This window comes from Nematolebias whitei, chromosome 12, assembly GCF_014905685.2.
Source record: "Nematolebias whitei isolate Nwh7 chromosome 12, NemWhi1, whole genome shotgun sequence".
Lineage (NCBI taxonomy): Eukaryota > Metazoa > Chordata > Actinopteri > Cyprinodontiformes > Rivulidae > Nematolebias > Nematolebias whitei.
In genome coordinates this window covers 44,887,378-44,910,712 of record NC_056509.1, presented here as the reverse complement: position 1 = coordinate 44,910,712, position 23,335 = coordinate 44,887,378, and the positions used below count along the sequence as shown (strand labels likewise).

At 40.6% G+C, this 23,335-nt stretch overlaps 1 protein-coding gene across 1 annotated transcript in view; it reads right to left on the bottom strand.

The window, feature by feature from the left end:
• ncoa1 (nuclear receptor coactivator 1) overlaps positions 1–23,335 on the bottom strand; it is a 40,022-nt gene continuing 16,687 nt past the window's right edge. Inside the window, exons 6-21 of the mRNA XM_037685953.1 lie at positions 21,997–22,176; positions 18,456–18,548; positions 17,120–17,266; positions 15,335–15,482; positions 13,280–14,249; positions 12,985–13,209; positions 11,434–11,773; positions 8,534–8,710; positions 8,157–8,271; positions 7,896–8,064; positions 5,744–6,061; positions 4,432–4,533; positions 3,368–3,770; positions 1,722–1,884; positions 419–608; positions 1–319 (exon numbers count right to left, since the gene is read on the bottom strand). Coding sequence (XP_037541881.1) covers positions 140–319; positions 419–608; positions 1,722–1,884; positions 3,368–3,770; positions 4,432–4,533; positions 5,744–6,061; positions 7,896–8,064; positions 8,157–8,271; positions 8,534–8,710; positions 11,434–11,773; positions 12,985–13,209; positions 13,280–14,249; positions 15,335–15,482; positions 17,120–17,266; positions 18,456–18,548; positions 21,997–22,176 — 3,920 coding nt within the window. The 3' untranslated portion in view covers positions 1–139. The remainder of the gene's footprint in view (positions 320–418; positions 609–1,721; positions 1,885–3,367; positions 3,771–4,431; positions 4,534–5,743; positions 6,062–7,895; positions 8,065–8,156; positions 8,272–8,533; positions 8,711–11,433; positions 11,774–12,984; positions 13,210–13,279; positions 14,250–15,334; positions 15,483–17,119; positions 17,267–18,455; positions 18,549–21,996; positions 22,177–23,335) is intronic.

The following is a 23,335-nucleotide window of genomic DNA, read 5'->3' as shown; positions in this document are numbered from 1 at the left end:
TTACTCCGTGGCCATCCAAACATCCGTCCGTCCAAAAAGGTGAGACAGAGACAGCAATGGGTCTGGTGCGCCGACCTCCGAGGAGGAAGCGTTGAAGTGAGCGGGAGCAGGAGAGCTGACGGGCTGAGGGTGGGGGGGGTCACTCAGTGAGGAGCTGCTGGAGGAGGCTCTTCTGCTGGGCCTGCGTGTTATGGGAGCCCTGCGGTCCGGGGCCCTTCTGTGGGGCCGTGGCTCCGATGGAGCCCTGGTTCAGGTAGGAGTCGCTGCCAACGAGGTTCACCGTGCACTGGACGTCTGCGAACACCTGAACCTGCTGCACCTGCAGAGCCACGAGCACAAACGACGATCAACAAACACATGGAGCAGATGGGACGGCAACAAGAAACCACAAAAACACTCCAGATGTGGCCTCGCTAACCTGCTGGTCGCTGCACACGGAGCTGGCGTTGCTGAGGTTACTGGTGCTCAGGCCGACCGCCTGTCCCATGGGAGGTAATGAGCCGACGCCGTCCGAGCCTCCACCCATGGAGACGGTGATGCTCATGTTGTTGTACACCCCCTGCTGGGGGAACGGCAGAGCTGCTCCCTGCCCCGACTGACTGAACAGGCTGCGGCAGAGAAACAGATCAGACCCACGAACCAGCGGTGTAGTCTACGCCACACGGAGTATACCCACTAGAAAAGCTTAAGAATTCCAGTATACCCACTTAAAAGTGCCCAATGATACATGACACATCATTAGGCTTGAGTCATTGATACGTTCAACGCTTACGGAACAATCTATCTGTATGCAGCGCTTGTTCATTACATTCATTTATCCAGTGAATTATTGTAGAATTCTGTACTTGGTACTTAATGCTTGAACACGTTTTGCTTTGATACTGTTTTATAAATTCTATAACATGTTTTTAATAGAAAGCCAACTGTTGTATAAAGTTTGTTGTGCATTTATTCAAATATAAACATCAGAGAAATTTGGAAATGTTCAATACGCTTAAAAATCAAAATGACTTGACGATTACGTCGTACTAACCAGTGTACTTTGGTTTCTATACACAGTATACCCACTACAAAATGTAGAGTACACCACTGCCACAAACCTATAAAAACTCATTAGTTGTGAGTTTCAAAGAGAGAAACTGTGACAATCGTATTTGACAGAGTCCATTTGTTTCACTATCCAAACAGAGTCTGGTTTATTTAGTCACTCGTGGGACGTTTTCCTTTATCGTTCTCCTTAAAACAACATATTTCAACCACAACTGCTTCAAACGTCAACTGCACAAATTAGTTTCATTACACCAAATTTAAATGAAATCGTTAATGAGCCCATTTCTTTACCGTTCATCAAACTTGTTTTTATCCTACAACCAAAGTTTGTAGCTTATACCTAAAGGAGGGATTAAAAGGCTTCGCTTGTTAATTCAGCCTTTGATTCGTTTTACTTTAAACAACTCGCGCCAGTTTCAGAGAGCTGTACATGCAGTACATGAGATTATTTTTCCTGTACTTCCAGCCTTGTTTTTATGCGAGTTTTTTTAACGCTTTTGTTTTGTCACTTCAATGTTTCAGGTTTAGTTGAAACTGGATATTTTTAAAAAGTCTTTTTAAACTTTTTGTAAGAAAGCAAAAATACAGTCAGCAAATGAAGCCCAGAAAAAAAACTGGACTCTTAAATAAAAATTATTTAAAGAGTCCATCGATTATTGCCGGGCTCTTACCTGCCCATGCCTGTTTGTTGCCAGCTCTTCATGTCTGGTGACTGGTAGCCAGGAGGCGGGGCCTGCTGAAGCAAAGGACTCTGGGGAGTGGAGTTTTGAGGTGATAACAATGGGCTGGTGGGGCTCATCTCAGGAGGAAACGGAGGGTCCTGTTGGACCACAGCTACAAGAAAATAAATAAATACATTAAAAGTTTAACCAAAGTAATGACTTTGAAGCCTTTTTCTTTATTAGATTTATTTTATACACTACGATTTTAGACGTTTGTCTTTACTTCTAATGACCTAAGTCCAAAAAACAATTTTTTTATTGTTATTTTTATACCCTGTAAAATAATAGGATGGATGAAAGTGTCAAAATCATTATAAAAAAAAAATAAGGACAATGTTTAAGTTGCTGTTAGTCAAAGTTTACCAAAGTTTTCGGACTATAAGCTGCTAATTTTTCCACACGCTTTGAACAATATAATATATATATATATTTTTTGGACGGGCTAACGAGCTCCCTGCTGCCAAAACATTTAGTCTCGTCACACCCGGGTGCCCAATACACATCGCTCTTGGTTTTTTTTTTTTTTTTTAAATGAACAAAATTTACAAACAATCCAAGGCAATAAAAAGTAACAAAGCATCAAATGACTTTCACAGGTTGAGCTATATACATTCAAAAATATATACAACACAAAAAAACAACACACACAAAAAAACAATAATAATTGCATGAACAAGGAACAAATGTAGAGGTTTATATCAAATTAAAGTTATTAATCAAAGTATAAAGCTAAATTAAGTATAAATTAACCAACTTAAGAGACTCACAAAAAGATTTCAGGTAATTTTCCCAATGACATAAATTAGGATTCACCTTAAAAAAATATGCATTTATGAACAAAACCCCTTCCTAGTAATATTAGGTGATTAATTAAAAATTATATTTTAGAATTTTGAAAATAAACAGCAAATGTTATTATTGTTAAGGTCAGATCCGGCAGTTCAATTCCCTGGGCCTGAAGCCACATCCTGCTCCAAAAGTCTGGAGAGACACTAGAGTTGGAAAAAAGATGATTTATTCATTATTACAAAATGTACACGCAGCAGTATCAAGCTTAAATCTAGATCTGATAAAGGCATTCGTTGGGTAGATGTGATTTAGAACTTTAAAATTAACTTCCTTAACTTTTGGAGGAAGTGGAAAAGAAATTTGTTTTGTTTTAATTTTAGAAATTTCTTGGAGGGGTGGGTTCTCATGACTAAATGAGACTACATGTATAAATAAAGCTAAACAAAAAAAATATATATCAATGACTTCCTGGTAGGCGACTGTATTTTTGTTGTTGTTGTTGTTTTTAACCAGCCAGGTTACTGGCACTGTTCAGAAAAAAAACATTTACTGTACTTATTGTGTGTGTTACCGGTACATATTTAGGTAAAAGTTTAAAAAAAATCTGTGTAAATATCTCATGTTGCAACGTGGACACCCGCAGACAAGCACAGCCTATACATGTGTAAGTTTTTATTTTATTTTATTTAGTGGGCACGGATTATATTCGGGTGCGCCCAACAGTCCAGAAAACACGGTGCAAAGAACAGAACTTGTATTTTTACGTCACCGAGTTTCGTCTTTAAAGTTTGTCGTTTTAAACTCACCAGACTCTCCGAACTGCTGAAAGAGGCCCTGCTGTAACGAGGAGTTTACGTTGCTGTCGAACTGCAGGCCGCCCATCAGCGTCTGGTTGTTCAGAGGAATTCTGACGGACAGCTTGCTGTCCGGAGGGCCCCCCGACATGGGGCTGAAGTGGCTCGGTGAGGTAGGGGTGTTTCCCGTCAACGGGTTGTACCCAGACGGGAAGGTGAACTGCTGTTGAGACTTGGTGGGTGGGACCTTCGGGACCCTGGCAGTTCCAATGGGTCCCACGGCCCCGGTCGGCGCGCCTGCCATGTTCTGTCTCATGAGCATGACCTTCTGCTGGAAAAGCTGGCGCTGACGGTGCTGGATGCTGTAAAGTTCCCTTTGCCGCTGGGCCAGCATCTGGGCGTTGAGAGGAGGCTGCTGCAGACAGATGTTGGACAAATATTCAAACACGGCGCCAAATGTACAGTAAAAATGAAACGAGGTGCGACCTGAACGATATCTGGATATCAAGTTTAACGTCCTTCTTTGTTGCAAGTTTATTTTATGACATTTTATGACACAAAAATAAAATATAACAAGAGTACTGTATATGGCACATTATAACCCCGTCAACAAACGATTACACAACAAAACGATAATCTACATCGATGTCCTGGACAAGCTAAGACCTGTTTTAACTTTGATCTTTATTTGTGACCTTGACGTTGTGTATATGTGTATCAAGTTTCGTTCAATTATCTTGAGCGGATCGGAAGAGATTATCCCATAATACGTCTACCTTTCGACGGGCGTATAACAAGGACTTGTTTGAATTTCAACTACTTTTAATTTCAACTTAAACCTGCAAACAGCTGATAAATATTCTCGTCAGGAAATGATGCTCGTTAAATTAAAGATCTAAACTGCGAGACAAAGAGCTCATAATATGACCCAACAAAGTCCATGCCCAAACAATACGATAACACGGTTCATTATATTTTTTCTTACTATAAAAATGCGGTTGTTTACAACGTGACTGTCATCGAAGTCGTAAAATGTTTGCAAAGTAATAAGAGCGGTGGGTGCCGCTCCGACTCACTTGTGAGGTCATCTGCGCTTGCTGAACCTCCGGACGGATCCCATTGTTGACTTGTTGGGCTCCTCCTGGAAATAGATTCATGGCCGCCAGCCGGTTCTGGAGCTGACAGAGAGTGACAAACAAACAAACAAGCAAACAGGAAGTGATACCATCAATTATAACACATAAAATCTTATTACTGGAGAGCCTCACGGGAAATAAGATGTGCTAAATGTTAGAGATGACGGAAGTTGAGAGAAATTAATGATCATTCTGTCTAACGCAGAGAACAACAACCTCAGTACTCTGTGAAAAGTGAGTGCGCTTCTGTTTTTCACTTGTTGTGAAAAAGAAACCGGTGCTTTGTTAACAGCACTATAATGTGGGAATAAATCACACCCACGATGTTTCAAAGCGTTCTGTACCGTAGTGAGTGCAGACATTAAAGGCGCTGGGTCAACGGTAGAAACGAGTTGTAATTGTGTGTTAAACCGAGTAAAACAGATGCTCAAACAACGGGAAGTTCCTGTGAAAGTACAGCGTGAACGACTGAAACTTGCTTCAGAAGCTTCAAGTTAAAACAAGAACGACTAAAGTGTGAACAATCAGAAGACGAGGTAAAACAAGCAGAACGGTAGCTGAACGATACAGCTAACAAAACACTGGCAAAAGGTTAAAGTTAGCGAATCAGCAGCTTAAAACTAAAATATATATAAAAAATATAAACCAGCATAAGAAAAATACAGAGCAGTACGCTTAAGTTGATGCCAGATAAGTTTTTGAAGAAACTGAAGATCTCCATTTAGAGGGGGAGGGAACGTCAATAAAAGTTACATTTTCTAAAACTATACAAGTTACAAAAGTTATAACCCACTTTTCAAGGTTATTGTCATTTGCATCACATGAGGTGGAATGAAACCGTGCACTCAAGGTCCCAGTTACACCCCAAAATAGCAAAAATATAAGATATAACTAAAAAATTAAACGGTGTATAAGGCTCTAAGATAAACACTAATAATAATAATATAAGTAAGGTGTAGTTTGTTGTTGTATTTTGTGAACTGTACAGCACTTTGGTCCTGTGGGTGTTTGAAGTGCTCTATAAAACAGCTGCTCTGGTAATAAACAGCAACCTGAACACAAGTCCACTGTGAGCAGATGGGCATGAATGAGGAGGCTTATGGGCAAGAAATCAGCAGCATCAAGTGTCAAATGTTCAATTATTAAAGTGTCATTCCTGACTGAGATGAACATTTTAATACTTCACTTGTTAAAAAAAAAGAAGTACTCAGAAGAAGTTGGACAGGAAAATAAAGCGTACAGAAGAAACTACCTGCTGCGGGCCCTGCAGTCTCTGCTGCAGCTGCAGGCGCAGCTGGTTGGGTGGCACCCTGACCTGGGTGCCCACTCCCTGCGGTCTGGTCATACCCAGGCGCAACCCGACAGCCCCTGCACCGACCGGGAACGCCCCACGGGGGGCTCCTAACCCCAGACCCTGTTGCCCCACTGTGGCCAGCTCTGGAGGAAATGTAGCTTGTGAGGCTGGCGTGAACTGGGGGGTAAAGGTGGAGGGTTTGGGGTCCATGGGAACCGGTGTGGCAGTAGGCTGCTGGGGTAGGAAACTTTGAGGGAATGGGTCGAAGCAGCCACCCTGCGAAGAGGAAGGAGAAGGAAAAGGGAGTCGGATAACGGAAAATCAAAAGCAACTATTTATTTGATTGAGAGATAAAACACGGTGTCTGAAAGCATTTTAGCTAATTTCTTTAAACTGTATCTAAAAGTACACATGGCAGCTTTTGTTCAGCCTTGTCCTGAATACTGCAAAGAGAAAACAATTCAACCTAAAACGGGATGTTGCAAAACATTAATTAATGCAATTAATAATTATTAATGCAAAACATCTTTCTTTGTTTTGATTTATTCTTGTAGCCCAACACCAACTTATGACTCCAAGTATGTGGAACTTGTCCAAACTGCACTGAAAGGGAAACTAAAAATCTTAAACGTGCAGCAAAACAACATTTATTATGACAGCACTTTGATAACACACCTCATTCTCAGCATTTATTAACTATTAAAATAAAAACTGAACGGGTTGAAAACGGCTCATAATATCATGTAAGCAACATTTAATTTACAACAAAATTATTTCAGCTCCTCAGGCTGATGGTTTTTAGAGTCACTTTTTAAAATAAAGCTCATTTTTAAGCTTTATGAGCCAAATTGACTTCAGTCTTGTGATCAGCCTGACAGATGGCTCAGGAACGTTTTACCCAGCAGACAGACGTGATCCAGGACAGACTAAAGCAGAAAAATATAGATTTCAGCAGTTTGAATTAAAATGTTTAAATGTTTTGTTCAGTTTTCACTATTTGGTTAAACTGGGTTGAATCGAGCTAAACTTTCTTCTGCAACAATCCATAAAGTGCCTTAGGAAACAAAAGGTGCACCGGAGCACCTCAGGGCACGATGCTGGTCCCTCTTCTCTTCCCCCTGGGCATGTCAGACTTCTGCTACAACTCTGAGCTGTGTCACGTTCAGACATCCATAGATGACACAACCATCGTTGGGGACCATCAGGGACGATGGAGAGGGGAGTATAGGGGCCTGACTTTGCTGTCTAATGCCACACTAACCATCTACAACTCAACACCTCAAAAACAAAAAGAGCTGGTTATTGACTTTGGGAAGTCCAGACCAAGGACAAGACCAGTTTTGATCAGTGGAGCCGAGATGGAGGCTTTAGACTCCTACAAGTAACTTGGACTGTGGCTTGACAGCAAACTGGACTGAACGACACACAGCGACCATCAGTACAGGAAGGGTCAGGACAGGCTGTACTGCCCGAGGAGGCTACTTTAACATCTGCAGGATACTCCTGTGGATGCTCTACCAGTCTGTGGTTGCCAGTGTTCTTTTCTACACTGTGGTATGCTGGGGGGCAGCATCAGGCTCTGTGGTCAGCATGAGGATGGACTCTGGTGACTATGGACAAACTGCTGGACATTATGGACGATGCCAGTCACCCTCTCTGCACACCGTCATCAGCAACTAGAGGAGCCTGTTCAGTAAAAAAAAAAAACTTATTTCCAAATGCAGGACTGAAAAACTCCCGTGTTCCACATGCCATCAGACTGTACAACTCCCCACTGGGGGGGAAACAGGACAGATGGGAGGATGGGAAGGAGCAGCAGCCACGACCACCTTAAAATAGCCAGTTACTGGTTAAATAGTATTATTTACTGCTAAATATGTAAATATGTGTGTATATTATTTTATTATTTATTTTACTGTGTATTATTTATATTTGCCAACTGTTCTTCTTTATCACCACCTGTACGATGCAGTTGGAATTCTAATTTCCCTGAACAAATCTTTCCATGGGTTTAGTCTAATCAAATCTAACAAAAGCTTCATCCTTTCTTGACTCAAGTCTTGCTCTTTATGAGACCAAAACTCCCACGCTCAGGTTTTCAACCACTCACCTGTACCAGTTTGTCGATGCCCAGGGCCTTGTCCAGTTTGATCAGTTCGCTCTCGTCGGTCCCGCTGAGGAAGGAGACGAGCTGCTCTATCAGAGCCTTCTCATCGTTTCGGCCTTCAGGTGTGGTCGGGGGGACGAGCTCTTCATCCAGTGTACAGGGCACACACTGCCTGCTCAGAGAAAGAAAGAAAAACAAAACTCTCCAAATATTTTAGACCAGAAACACCAGAGTGCTAACAGTTAACTGATCGGTCATGCTCACTCTTGTGGTGATGCTAAGGAGGTCTGTAAAGGAGGTCCAAGTCCATCGAAGGACAAGGTGTCCGACAGAGTCAAAGGCTCGAACTGGGAGTCTCCCACATCCATCTTGGTTAGCCCTGAAAAACAGTTTCATACGTTTCATCTAACTGGAAGAGCTCGATGAGAGATTATTACACAACAATCCTAATATCTGCTTGAATATAACACAGACAATAAAATACCAGCTATGTAAGGGTTCAAGCTTTCACCCGCCTGTGGTCAAACAGAAAATGTACTACTTTAGAATAATCAGTGCCATCTGTTGATGTTTAAATCATACAACTCTGTTTATTTAATTTGTTTATAATAAGCTCTGAAATAAATGTCCTAATCTGTTACCAGTGCTTGAACCAAAAAGGTTGGTAACTTCAGCCTCAGGAAAAGGGCTGCTGTCTTTGGAGGTCTGGAAAGAGTCTCCCTGGCCCTGCGGTTGGCTTGGAGTGGCAGGATTGCAGAACTCGAACGATGACTGCGTCTGAAGGCTGCAGCCGGAGGGCGGGCCGTTTTCACCCAGCCCTGCAACGAAGAGGTGAAGCACAACAGCAACAACAAAAACTACATTAAACACAGAAAAAAAATGTATTTTTGAATAAATTATGTTTTCAAATAAGAAAGAAAACACCTAATTGTTTTTGTTTGGTGGTACTTTAAACAAAATCGCATTATTTTAAATGTAGATACAACAAAGTATGACTATTTAGCACTTTTTTTAAAACTGAGGTTTAAATATATATATATATATATATATTTATATATATAAAGTTTCTAACAAAGTAGCTGACACCGTCTCCGCAATGTTCCCTCCTCCTTTAGGACTCTTTAGGACCCCTCCATTTTTACAAGTAGTGAATGGATGAAACTCATGTTTGCAAAAAAAAAAGAAGCTTAAAAATAATAATATAAAAAAAAAAAGAGTAAAGCATTACTGCAAAGCTTTTGAATGTAAATAAAGTATGGCATGTCAATCAAGCAGTGACAGTCAACATTCAAGTGTTATATAGAAAATCCTTCATCAATATGGATGGAAGTTAATTAAAGTCTGCTATTTGAAGGAGAACAAAGTGAAGAGACATTCTCTCCTCTTACTGGAGCTCCCATAACTTGATCATGTGATCGGTACCAAAAAAACGACTTGCATAGCGTCATCTTTAAATCACAAGATTTAAAGATGACGCTATGCAAGTCGTCTTTAATGAAGGAAGAGCTGTTAACCTTTGGCGTTTACAAGTACTGGTCATAAAATTAGAATATCATGAAAAAGTTGATTTATTTCAGTAATTCCATTCAAAAAGTGAAACTTGTATATTATATTCATTCATTACACACAGACTGATATACTGTATGTCAAATGTTTATTTTTTTAACCTCCTAAGACCTGGACTCTTGCATATGTGGATGCCAGGTCCTAGGAGGTTAATGTTGATGATTATAACTGACAACTAATGAAAACCCCAAATTCAGTATCTCAGAAAATTAGAATATTACTCAATACCAATTTAAAAAAATGATTTTTAAAAATGCTGACTAACTGAAAAGTATGAACATGAAAAGTATGAGCATGTTCAGCATCAATACTCAGTTGTTGCTCCTTTTGCCTGGATTACTGCAGCAATGCATCGTGGCATGGAGTCAATCAGTCTGTGGAACTGCTCAGGTGTTCTGAGAGCCCAGGTTGCTCTGATCGTGGCCTTCAGCTCTTCTGAATTGTTGGGTCTGGTGTGTCACATCTTCCTCTTCACAATACTCCATAGATTTTCCATAGGGTTAAGGTCAGGCGAGTTTGCTGGTGGATTAAGAACATGATCCTTAAACCAGGTACTGGTAGCTTTGACACTGTGTGCAGGTGCCAAGTCCTGTTGGAAAATGAAATCTGAATCTCCATAAAGTTGGTCAGCCACAGTTCCTCCAGACTCTGGGACCTTGATTTCCAAAGGAAACGCAAAATTTACTTTCATCAGAGAACATAACTTTGGACCACTCAGCAGCAGTCCCAGGCGAGACACTTCTGATGCCGTCTCTTTTTCAAGAGTGGCTCGACACAAGGAATGTGACAGCTGAAATCCATGTCTTGCATACGTCTGAGCATGATGGTTCTTGAAGCACTGACTCCAGCTGCAGTCCACTCTTTGTGAATCTCCCCCATATTTTGGAATGGGTTTTGTTTCACCATCCTCTCCAGGGTGCAGTTATCCCTATTGCTTGTACACTTTTCTACCACATTGTTTCCTTTCCTTCGCCTCTCTATTAACGTGCTTGGACACAGAGCTCTGTGAACAGCCAGCCTCTTTAGCAATGACCTTTTGTGTCTTGCCCTCCTTGTGCAAGGTGTCAATGGTCATCTTTTGGACAACTGTCAAGTCAGCAGTCTTCCCCATGGTTGTGCAGCCTACAGACCTAGACTGAGACCATTTAAAGGCCTTTGCAGGTGTTTTGAGTTAATTAGCTGATTAGAGTGTGGAACCAGGTGTCTTCAATATTGAATATTTTCAAAATATTCCAATTTTCTGAGATATTGAATTTGGGGTTATATAATCATTAACATTAAAAGAAATAAACATTTGAAATATATCAGTCTGTGTGTGATGAATGAATATAATATACAAGTTTCCCTTTTTGAATGGAATTACTGAAATAAATCAACTTTTTCATGATGTTCTAATTTTATGACCAGCACTTGTAATTATTGGACATGGATGCATGCGCAGTCCTAAAAAACTTAAAACAGCAAAGCCTTCAAAAATGACAATATGTATTGTTTGAATGCTGATTTGTGAACAGAGAGGAGCTGACAACAAATTGTATTATTTTTCAAAAGCTTACAATGCAAAGAGTGTGTGCAAAATGTACAGGGAACATTTCAATATCTTAACACTTAACTTATCTTAACTCAAAGCAAATTGTGTTCCATTGTGAGTCTTATTTCTTTCCTCACAACAAAACAAAATGGTACCATCATCACCATCAACGTAACCATCAGACTGCCACCAGGCGACAGCAGGATGCTAACATGCACTGTAGATGAGCACAGAACACTTCAGTCTGCAGGTCTTTTAGTTTTGGTTTATCATCATTTTAGCCTCACACCTGCTGAACTGTTTGGCATGAACGTGTGTTTTGTCTTTGCAAAAGACAACACGGCAGCTCAAAAGCCCACCAGCAGCGTTACACCCCCTGAGCAAATGGTTTTGTGTGTTTTACGAGAAATACTAAATCCCCTTGTTGATGAGATGACAAAGTACCTCTGTTAGGGGTCCCAGGAGGCTCCCTCTTCACATTTACACTGCAAGGAGTGCAGGCCTCGCCTGGCTGGAGGTGATTCGGTGACTGTAGTTTGAGGGGGGAGGTGGGGTGGAACTGAGGCGACGGGGACTGGAGTTGGGGAACAGACTGAGGCTGGGACAGTGGGGACTGCAGCTGAGACACGGGGGACTGGAGCTGAGCTGGAGGCTGGGAGGTTGGAGACTGAAGTCCTCCTCCGGGGTTTACTGAATCCTTGCTGCCCTGACTGGCCCCGAGCGACCCTCTGAGGCCCGGCAGAAGCTGGTTGAGAGGGTCCTTATCAACAGGTCCAACTGATATCTAAGGGCAGGAAGGAGAGAGTGGTGCAATACTGTAAAAACATGTGAACACTTAAAGAATGTGGTAAAGAGAGAGAAAGGGGAGCAGCAAACGAGAGAAGGGGAGAGAAAAGATCAAAAGCCAATGAGTTTAAAGGCTCGAGTCGGTAACTAAACCTACAGTGGACCCAAAGTCCAAGAAAATAAACGTTTAACTTTGTTTACAGCTGCTGTCTGGTCACTCAATGCTGCATCACAGCTGAACACAAAAACATTCCCATCTATGTGTAAAGTTTTCTTTCTCTCACTGCACAGAGGAATAAGTCATATTTATCTTCAGACCGTAGTGACTAACTGGACCCAGTTAAAACAGAGATCAGCTCAGTTTGATCCAGTTGATGTTTATGTGTTTGGTTAAAGTGTGCCTGGTAAGGATGCACACTACCAGGTTTCAGTTTAGCCAAAAGCAGGGTGAGGCTGGGACAATGTGAGTGGAGATGGGCAAAGAAATGATGCAGCTAAAGAAAAATTAAGGTGCAACAACTAGGCCTGTCACGATAAAAAAAATTAGCTGGGCGATTAATTGTCTCAGAAATTATTGCGATAAACGATAATATTGTTTGAAATTTGATAATAATTAATAATTAGCGAATAATTAGGGAGCGAGCAGCGTATCTTTAAGAAAAATAGGAGGGCGGTCTCTTGACGTGACATGGGTTGTCTCTCTTTGGTTCTCAAAATGGTGGACCCCCGGTGTGGTTTGAGCTCTTTAGCATAGCATTTTTCACACAAAGCTTTTAATTAAAAAAATCAGTAAACAAGTTCTCAGCTTCTTTTTGCAGAGAAAAACAACTTTTTACACGAAGGCACGGGTTTCAACCGTGAATTTTTGAGCTTCAACAAGACGGAGGTTTTTTCCTGAGGTCGGCCTGTTAGCTTAGCTCGTAGCTTAGCTGCTTTTAACGATCCCAAAACGTGATTTTGGATCGTTAAAACAGATTTTAAAGAGAAAAGAGAAAGGGAGGGGTCAGTGGAGAACACCGGAGTTGAGCCTTTTGTCATCCGGTGTCTTCAGTAGAAAGAGAGAGACACGAAGAAATGATAAAGCCGATAAATTAAAATGAGGTCGATAATTTTCATTTATCATGCGATTAATTGATTTATTGTTTATCGTGACAGGCCTAGTGACAAACACATAAGATTTAGAAAAATGTCTGTCTGCTGCGACTGTACCGTGGAGTCTCTGCTGTCTCGGCGGTTCTCTCCGATGTGTTGATCGGGACTCGATTTGGGGCTGATGCAAGCCGGGCTGCAGGAGACGCCTGCTGGTTTGCCCGCTCCTCCAGCTGCAACGGTTGAACCGGAACAGGCCAGTCCATCGCCACTGGTTCTCTTCTCCACCTTCACTCGAACCGTCTGAAGGCTCAGAGCCGATGGAGGCGGAAGATCCCCCAAATCCTTTAAAAACAAACTTTATTTAAAGACGCTGTCCTAAAGTACATTTTAATGCTTTAACAGCAGCAGCCACCTTTTCGTCCGTGTCTAGAAGAAACCGGAGCAGCTGGTGGTCCTGCGGTTCTCTGGAGCCGGGCTTGTGAGGCGCTGTGCTCAGAGCCGGACTGGCAGGCGGCTCCTTCTTGATCTCAACGTCGTTTTTGTTTAATCCTTCCTCAGCGGCGGTGGAGGCGTCGTTTGGACTGCTGTCCAACAGCAGCTTGTGCAGGATCTTGTGTCGTTCCGTCAGGCTGCTGTGAGAGGCGGGGCACTGAGGAACAGGGGAGGGGTTCAGAGGATGAGGTGATGAGGTGCAGTGGATGCTGTTGAGTGATTCAACTCCTGTCCCACTGCTGTCCAGGAGCTGGTTATGTCTGGTGTTACCCAGATGTGAGGCAGAAGGAAGGGGGAATTTAGCAGAGTCCTCCCCCCCATCTTCTGCCTCTGAGGGTTTTGTTGATGGTGGCCGGGTTGAGGAGCCGGTGGGTGCACTGGCTTGTCTCTGAAGTCCATGGAAAGACCCTGATGATCCACCATTTGCACCAGTATAACTATCACCACCGGAGTGGCGCCTAGTGAGGCATCCCCCACTACTCAAAGTCCCCACTGGGGATTGGAGACCCGGCGTAGAGGGAGAGAAGGGGTTCCCCGGCACCCGAGGGCTCCCCCCTAACCCAGGACTAGTCCGTGGCATCCTGGGTGACATAAAAGAGGTAGAGGTGGCTGTGTGTGGACTGCTGAGAGGAGAGAGACTGTTCACCTGGGGGGAACCGTTTGTCCGACAGGTGGTCAGGTAGCCTGTGGGTGTGGCTGGACTGTGTCCGAGGGAGGGGGCGTTGCTGTTGTTGGTATGAAGGCTTGAGGTTGCGAGCGGTACGGCGCCTTGATTCGAGTTGCTGCCTGGAGGGAGCGAAGGGGATCGGGAGGGAGTCTGAGCAATACTGTTGGGGGTCGGTGGAAGGCTGGGGTTAGTGTTTTCCTGAGAGCTAGCAGTGTTGTGTTCCCTGGGAGAGACAAGAACAGTAAAACCCTTTAACTTGAGGAAGCAGCACAGCATGGAACGTGCACAGCCAGACTGAAGCGTTTGAGACGAGTTCAGCTCTTCTTTTTCCCCCATAAAAGGGTAGAACTTTTGTTCATAAATAAATCCCAAGGAGGATGAACAAGAGTTGTTTTTTTTAATCCACCTTATTTAGATATTGTTTCTAGCAACAACTAAATTTTTACTATAAATTCAGGAGGCCAATTAGATTTAATACATTTGATTTTCTTTCTAAGAACTGGAAATTACAAGAAAAGAAATACAAGATTATTGCATATGGCACATTATACGCCCGCTGACAGAGTTCTATAGCAATGGCCCGGACAAGAAAAAGCCTTTGACCTTGACTTGTGACCTTGATCTTTAAGTTGGGGTGATGAAAAGACTACGTAATACACTGTTTAGTGGTGGAACAAATGTGTATCGAATTTCTTTAAATAATCTTGAGTGAATCAGAAGGACGGGGCAAGCAAAGATCTTGATGTGACTTTGACCTTGATTTGTGACCTTGAGCTTGGAGCTGGGGTGATGAAAAAGGATGAGACGCTCCATCTGGTGATGATGCATTATGTATAAAGTTTTGTAAAATTATCTTTAGTGGATCAGAAGTTATGGGCGGGGTAAGAAAGTTTAGGTAATTAGAAACGATCCCATTATGTCTGGTGTTCAACGGGCGTATAATTTATCAACGGGACAATAAATCAATAACTGTATTTACAAACACATTCTGCAAAATTGCATCAGCTTACAACTGGAAATATCTTCAATTTGTTCAGATATACAAGCAATCTTATGTTTAGAACAGCTCAGTGTTAATTCAATTGCTGACAAACCTACAGACAGGTGATAAAAACGAGCTACGCCATGGAAAACGTTTATCCTAAATTAGCTTAGCATTTAAATTCAAACACCTTCTGACAAGAATGCATTACCTGAAAATGCAACCCAGACTACAGAAACACAGAAGAGCTACAATATATCATCATTTAAGAGTTACATTTACAAAAACGTGCATCACTGTTTGTGTACGTTTGTCTGAAACAGCACCTGTCAATAGTGTGAATGCCCATAATGAAGGGCTGAACGTCAGGGTTGGGGGGGCAGCAGAACTTGCAGCGGGTCTGAGCGCTGAGCGTCGTGCCGTCACTTAGCGTGAAATGGTACAGCGGGCTGACAGCGGTGCCATGAGTCATCACTGAGGAAAAGAACAAGAAAACACCCAAAAAAAGATTAAATACACAACTGATTCGTGTTTTGTGTTTTCATCATCAGTCCTCCATTAAAGTGGGAATTCAAGAGTCACAACATTGTTTTCATGTTTATTTACATTAGTCCATATTTTGAATATTTTCTTCGAAAAAGTGTGTGCTGCCACGCATAAATCAAAACGTCAAGTTCAATTGAGCAATGGCTGCTATATCTTATGCAACATTTATATTTTTCAAAATACTTACCCTTTTTTTTAACAAGTATTTTACCAAAATGAATAGAGAGATCTCTTGAACTGCGTTAAAAACGTTTGAAATCTGCTTCAGAAAACTTGCTGTGATTCTGTGTTCTGCTACTTTCTCCATTTATGCTATAGTTCTGCAACTTTTAGCTTTTAGCTAGCCATTTGCTACTTTTAGCTTCAAGATAGATTTTTGATACCATTAGCTTGTAGCTAGCCATTTGCTACTTTTATCTTCAAGCTAGCCTTTGATACCTTTAGCTTCTAGCTAGTCTTTTGCTACTTTTATCATCAAGCTAGCCTTTGATACCTTTAGCTTCGAGCTAGCCTTTTGCTACCCCTTTCTCGCATTTTTTCCAAATCTAGGTTTTAGCACATTCTTTTAGCTTCTTTTGGCTTTTAGGTATCGGGTTGCCACCAGTACATTGTAGCTATTTTTTTTAAATATCTTTAGCTACTTGTAAGTCCTAGCTAGCCATTTGCCACTTTTAGGTTCTAGCTAACCTTTTGATACAGTTAGCTTCTAGCTAGTCTTTTGCTACCTTTAGCTTCAAGGTAAAATTTTGATAACATTAGCTTGTAGCTAGCCATTTGCTACTTTTATCTTAAAGCTAGCCTGATACCTTTAACTACTAGCTAGCCTTTTGCTACTTTTATCATCAAACTAGCCTTTGATACCTTTAGCTTCGAGCTAGCCTTTTGCTAATCTTGTCTCGCATTTTTCCAAATCTAGGTTTTAGCACATTCTTTTAGCTTCTTTTGGCTTTTAGCTATCGGTTGCTACCAGTACATTGAAGCTATTTTTAAAAAATATATCTTTAGCTACTTTTAGGTTCTAGCTAGCCATTTGACACTTTTAGTTTCGAGCTAGCCTTTTGGTACCTTTAGCTATGTTTTTATACATTTAACCTAGCTGGCCCTTTGACACTTTTACCTTGACTTTTGTTGTTTTTAGCTTTTAGTTTGCTTTTTATTACTTTTAGAAATAATATTGGTGAGCCTTTTATTAAATTTGACTTGTAGCGAGTATTTTGCTGGTTTCAGCTCGTGTTCTGCTTCTTTTAGCTTTATCATCTCTTTTCTGTTCAGTGCCTTGAGATGACTTCTGTTGTGACTTGGCGCTTTATAAATAAACTGAATTTAATTGAATTTTCAGCTTCTTCAGCACATTTGTTCAGATTTCATTCTTTGGTCTTCAGCTTCTCTGCTTCACTTTATCTTTCTGCTCTACAAACCTCAGCGTCATAGAGGCCATCTTTAAACGTAACAGCCGAAGCTGGAAGAGTTCATTTAGTTAAAGCTGTCATAATGGCACAGATACACCAAAATGAAGTGAATGTTTTCTTCTTGATGGAATGGATCCGTCGGTTCTGGCCGCTCACCGTCTTGCAGCAGCTTCTTGGCGTGGGAGGGCTCTTTGCCCTGCGGCTGAATGAACGCGTAGATGCACTTCCTGACCAAGTCCTCCCAGCCGGGCCGGCCTGCCGGGCCGGCTCGCAAAGCGCTCGTTTCTATGGAGATGATCTTCCCTGGATTAGAGGACCGCACACAGACACACAAAAGATCAGCCTGCACTGATTTCAACAACAACTGCAGTAACTTGCACAGATTCACGCCGAGATCTTTACAAAAAGTCTGTGAAAAACTTTCTAAAAATCCTCCAAAGTTTAGCCTTTTTTAATGGAATTTTTAAAGTTAAATCGGTTTTCTGCCCTCTTGGATGGAAATGTTTGCATGTCAAATATGAGCAGATCTTTAGTAGATGTGTGCAGGTAGATGAAAAATTACATCCTTCAAGGATAGACGTCCAATTTAATCATACTTTTCCAAACGGTTTGCATTCAACTCCGAGTTGAATTAAAAAAAAAAGTTCAAATTTTTAAGTCAGTTTATTAGACTTTAAGTCCATTTTTGAACCACTTTTGAGGTCAAAATGTCAGGAAATTCTCTGTAATTAATTGTTTGTACAATAGAGTGTGCATGTGAAATGTAAATTGGTTATTTTTTCCTTAAACGTTTTTCTTTTCTTGTTTTTTTCAATTTAGTTGGATTTCTAACGCCTTCTGTGAGAATGAAACACTACGGAGTGCAATAAATATTTATTTTTATACTTAAATACTGCTGTTTTAATTTAGCTTTTAGGAAATATTACACTTAAATGTTTTACTTTTTTTAAATTCGCAGACATTATTTCAATTTATAGGCACTGACAACCTGAGTGGAATATGATGCTAATGTAGACTTCAAGTTTCATCTTCTATATAGTCGTCAAGGAAAAAGACTTTTCTTGTTTAAGAATTTTTTTTTTACAAATGCTGGATATTTAATTTTTAGAAAGTTCAGTATGTAGTTTAATCTGTAAAACATCAATGTTTAACCACGCATTGTTTTTTGTTCTATACATACCCAGACCTGCAAAACACAGTTTAAATGCCGTTCTTTTCAGGACTGCCATACTGTCTTCTCAATAAAATGTGCGGATTTATGGTTTTAAAATTAGATGAACTTGCGAGATTTGAACAGCGCCGTTGGTTTTTATTATTTCATGAAAGCATCATCAAATGTCAGATTATGATCGCACACATGATGATGGATTTTCAACATGACCTGTTGCCATTTTAGACATTTTCTATCCATATTTCAGAGTTCATCCGTGCAAAGATAAAATATCAGTCATTTCTGGACTGTATGAAAAAACCCTGAACGTGTTTATTTTACCTGTGGGGTCCTGCTTCGTAATAAAGGACTCTGTGCTGACAGGCTGAGCGCGAGGCATCCGACAGGCGATGCAGATCAAGCAGCTCTGCAGGTCTATAAAAATTTAAAAAAATAAATAAATCATGACAAATATTTTACCTGTGGGGGGGGAAGGGCTACAAAAATACAGTTCTAAATATAATATAAGTTGTTTACTTAACATTAAGGATGAATAGATGTGAGTAATCCGTGTTCAGCACATAATTAACACTGACATTCATGACTCTCAGCTACTACCACAACATATTTCTCTACGTTCCACTTTTGTTTTATCACTTTTTGCGACGGCCATCTTGAATCAGGTTGACTCCAAATATGAATGAGCTTTAGAAGATTACTTGCTTCACATCTGCCCAGTGGTTCCTGAGACATTTAGCTAACAGACAGACAGGTTAGACACCATCAATTAGTGACAAAGATTTAGACGTACTCAAAGAACCGTAATGTCCGGACTATAAAACGTTACTTTTTCACACGCCGTGGTTTATACAACGCTGCAGCGAATTAATGGATTTTTTTTTTTTTTTTGACGGGCTAACGAGCTTCCTGCCACCAAAACATTTAGCTTCATCGAACCTGGGGGCTCACAGAGCTGCCCAATACATGTCGCTTTGGGGGTTTGGTCCTCGTGACTCGATGAGACTACACTTGTATAAATAACGGTTAAAAAATAAATCTGACCAAAAAAAATTACAGAACCCTCCTCCCCTCCCTGCAGGAGCATCCCCCCCTTCTTGTACACAGCGAAGTATTTGTAGCCACTTGAAATAAGTGCGAATTGTAAATCAAAGCAAATCGTAAATTTTCCCTCGCCACGAAAGTGACATTAAGAGCGACAATGAAAGAGGCCGGGGACGTGTGATGAAGTTTTTCTGAGTCTGTTCAATCCTGACACTGAAGAAGACGACTTTAGTGGTTTTAGTGCGCAGGAGGAAGATGAAGATGGTGTTCAGTGACGTTTCCTGGTAGGCTACTGTATTTATTCATTTATTTAACCAAACGTGTTACAGGCACCGTTCAGAAAAAAACATTTACTGTTCATATTTGTGCACGTTACCGGTACATATTTATTTAAAAGTTTCAAACTATGTCTGTGTAAATATCTCATGTTACAACGTGGACACCTGCGGCTTATAAACAAGTGTGGCCTATATATTTATTTATTTTTAATTTAGTGGGCGTGGCTTATATTCAGGTGCGCTCAATAGTCTAGAAATTACGGTATGTTGGAAGTGCTCCTCCTAGAACAAATGTTAATGAGTTTTAGATGAACATTCAATGATTACTGCCGAGTTTCATTAAAATATGTCCAAGGGTTCATGAGATATTTTGCTAACAGACACATTGTTGACCAGTGGTGGACAAAGTACTCAATTCTAGTATTTAAGTAAAAGTACTCACGGTCAAATCTTACTCAACTACACGTTGCTCAGTGAAAAGTTTACGCAATTTAAAGTACTGAAGTATTTACTTTTGAAAATACTTAAGTATTCAAAAGTGCATGCATTTAAAAAACACTCAAGTATTTAAAAGTACTAATTATATTTTCCAAACATGAGTACATTGCTGTATTGTTTTGAGTGATTTTACAGAATCTTAACTCTATGAAACCACCTGATGATGTATTGACATGTAGAACCACTCCAACACCACATGCCTCAATAAAACCTGTAAACTACAAAATAATATATTCTCTGCATTTTACATGTTTGTGGAAAATCATGGAAATCCCAACAGATGACGCACATTTAGTCTTTTCCTCAGCTTCAGTATTCATACACCGCACTGTCTGTCTGTAAAAGTGCATGTATTAACGGCAACGCTGATAACTGAAAGTACTGCAATACTTAAAGAAGCTTACAAAACAATGAACGTTCTGCACAGATGACTCTGGCATAAAACCTGAATCAACAAGTGGCCAGCTGCATTTAAGGAAAGGAAAACAGCAACAGTGGATTACAAAGCTGAGCCAAAAGGAACAAGAAGCTTCTATAGAAACGCAGTGGAGAGAAAGTCACAAGTTCCCAAAAACACAAACACTCCAGTAAAGATATTCAGAAAATGTATTTAAGTACAGTACTCAAGCAAATGTACTTTGTTACCGTCCACCACTGCTGTTGACGTCAGTAGGTAATGGCCAAGTCTTAAAAACGGACTCGTCAGCGTGTTGTTAATGATTCTTAGCCACCAACACCAAAAATGATCTCAGTATCTGTCAGATTTAATCAGTTATAGTCCTCTTTGTTTGAAAAGTCCTTTAACAAACGCATACAGATTCAGTGGGGAAAAAAAATTAAATTCTATGAACTCTGGGAGTGGACGAGAACTCGAGAATCTCAAATCCATCCTTTACTTCACCCACCGTAAAAATAATAGAAGCTGAGGTTTTAATCCTAAATTCAAAATGTATGTTTTAAGACGGTTTCTTTAGCTGTTCCCTCTTCAGGGGTCGCCATATTAACCAAGTAAAGAAAAAGCAAACTGAATTCACGGACAGGAAGGAAGAGCAACAACCCACAAGGCCAGCTCTTATCAAAATGACTTAAAGCCCACTGAGTTAAAGAGACAAAAATCTGCAATGCAGAAACTACAAAACACTATTTATCAAGGCCGCTGCACCAAAGGAGTTCAAAATATTTGATATGTCCTCCAAAAATCTGCTGATGAGGCAAGAGAGAATGAAAAGCTGTGAAAGGGTAATATCTAAACGTTAATACTAGTTTAAAAATTTTCAATCACGGAAACGCAAAGGAATTTGAGCGAAAAAATAAATAACGTAACGGGAAAAAAATCATAAATGTTTTATTTTTTTGTGCACTGAAACAAATATTTTTCTAAATTGGATTAATTCCTGAGAAACAGACAAGAAACTGGGAAAAAACAAAAGAGTTATGGCAGGATCTGAAAACATTTATTTATTTAAGTTTTAGAGAGAGGCCCAAGGTGGACTTTGTTATTTTAACACTGAAAAATATTTAAAAATATTATATTTACTCAGCACAAAAACATATTCAGAGAGTGACACGGAAATGAGAACAACTAAAACAAAGGAATGCTCTCAAAAACTATTAAAAACATCTAGACGAGCTTCGTTTTTAGGAGAAAATAAGAAATAAATGTGGAGGTTTTAGCTCCAGGTTCTTGTTAAGTTTAGCAAAACGTAATAAGATAATTTGGACAAAAAAAAAAAACTTTGATTATTAATAAAAAAGTGCCATGAATGTCCGAATCAGGGGTTCAAAATGTTCTGAACGAGAGCCGTGCGCATATTTTATATCTAGATGTTATTTTAAATAATTTACAAAGGTAAGTGGTGAAACAATCTCTTCACATTTACCATCAGCTACGGTTGTTTGAAAAGTTCATTCTAGTGGAAAATTCCCTCCAAAACATTAACGTTCTGATTAAAATCGATACTTTGGCAGCACATACATATGTAGATAAAAGTATTCTAGAACTGGTTGAAGGAATGGCCTGCAGGTTGTGTTCCGACTACACGTACCGTCCCCCTCCTCCTGCAGGGCCCGCGGCTGGGACACGGTGAAACACTGCATGATCTCATACTGCTGCCGGGCCTCCATGTTCTCCGAGTCCACCTCGTCCGGCGGCCTCTTCAACATGCGACAGTTAAAGGTGTGGCTGTTCCTGCAACCAGGCTCCTGTGGCCATGGGACGCCGTTTACTAGACAAACAGAGACACGGAGACGTGAGGACGGACGTCAAAGACAACCTGTGTCCTCCTGCTGGTTCACCGTTAAAATGGTTGAAATGACTTTGAAAGGTTTCGCAGATTTATATTAAAAGTTAAACACTTCAGCCACAGTTGGTTGATTTAATATGAAGCTAATTAATTTAAAATAAAAAGACATACAAGTTACAAAAGAAAGACAATGATTGTGTGGATCAGTTAATTAACTTTAATATAAATATTTAAAAACTGATTCATCTTTTGTGAACTAGTTTTAAAAATGGTTTTCTTTAATTAAAAAAGTTTTATGAACTTTTTTTTTTTTTGCCACATACACAAACACTAATAAGAAACATTAGCTAAGTATATTATTTTGTCAGTTTGCTCATCCATCATACATCCATCCATGCAGCCATCCAAATATTCACCCATCCAACCATTAATTTGTCCATCCATCCATTTGTCCAACCATCAATTTGTCCATTTATCCATTCATGCATTTGTCCATCCGTCGAACCATTTGTCCATCCATTCATCCACCCACCCACCCAGCCATCCATCCATGCATCCATCTAAATATTCACCCATCCAACCATTAATTTGTCCATCCATCCATCCATCCATTTGTCCAACCATCAATTTGTCCATTTATCCATTCATGCATTTGTCCATCCGTCCATCCATCCACCCACCCACCCAAACAGCCATCCATCCATCCATTTGTCCATCCATTTGTCCATCTGTCCATCCATCCCTTTGCCCATCTGTCCATCCATCCATCCACCCACCCACCCATTCAAATAGCCATCCATTTGTCCATCCATTGAGCCATCCATTTGCCCATCTGTCCATCCATCCATCCACCCACCCACCCATCCAAATAGCCATCCATCCATCCATTTGTCCATCCATTGAGCCATCCATCCACCCACCCACCCACCCATCCAAATAGCCATCCATCCATACATTTATTCAAATATCCATCCAACAATCCATTTGTCCATCCATCTCTTTGCCCATCTGTCCATCCATCCAACAATCCATTTGTCCATCTGTTGATCCATCCATCCGTCCATCCATCCATACATTTATTTAAATATCTATCTATCCATCTATCCATCCATCCATCCATCCATCCATCCATCCATCCATC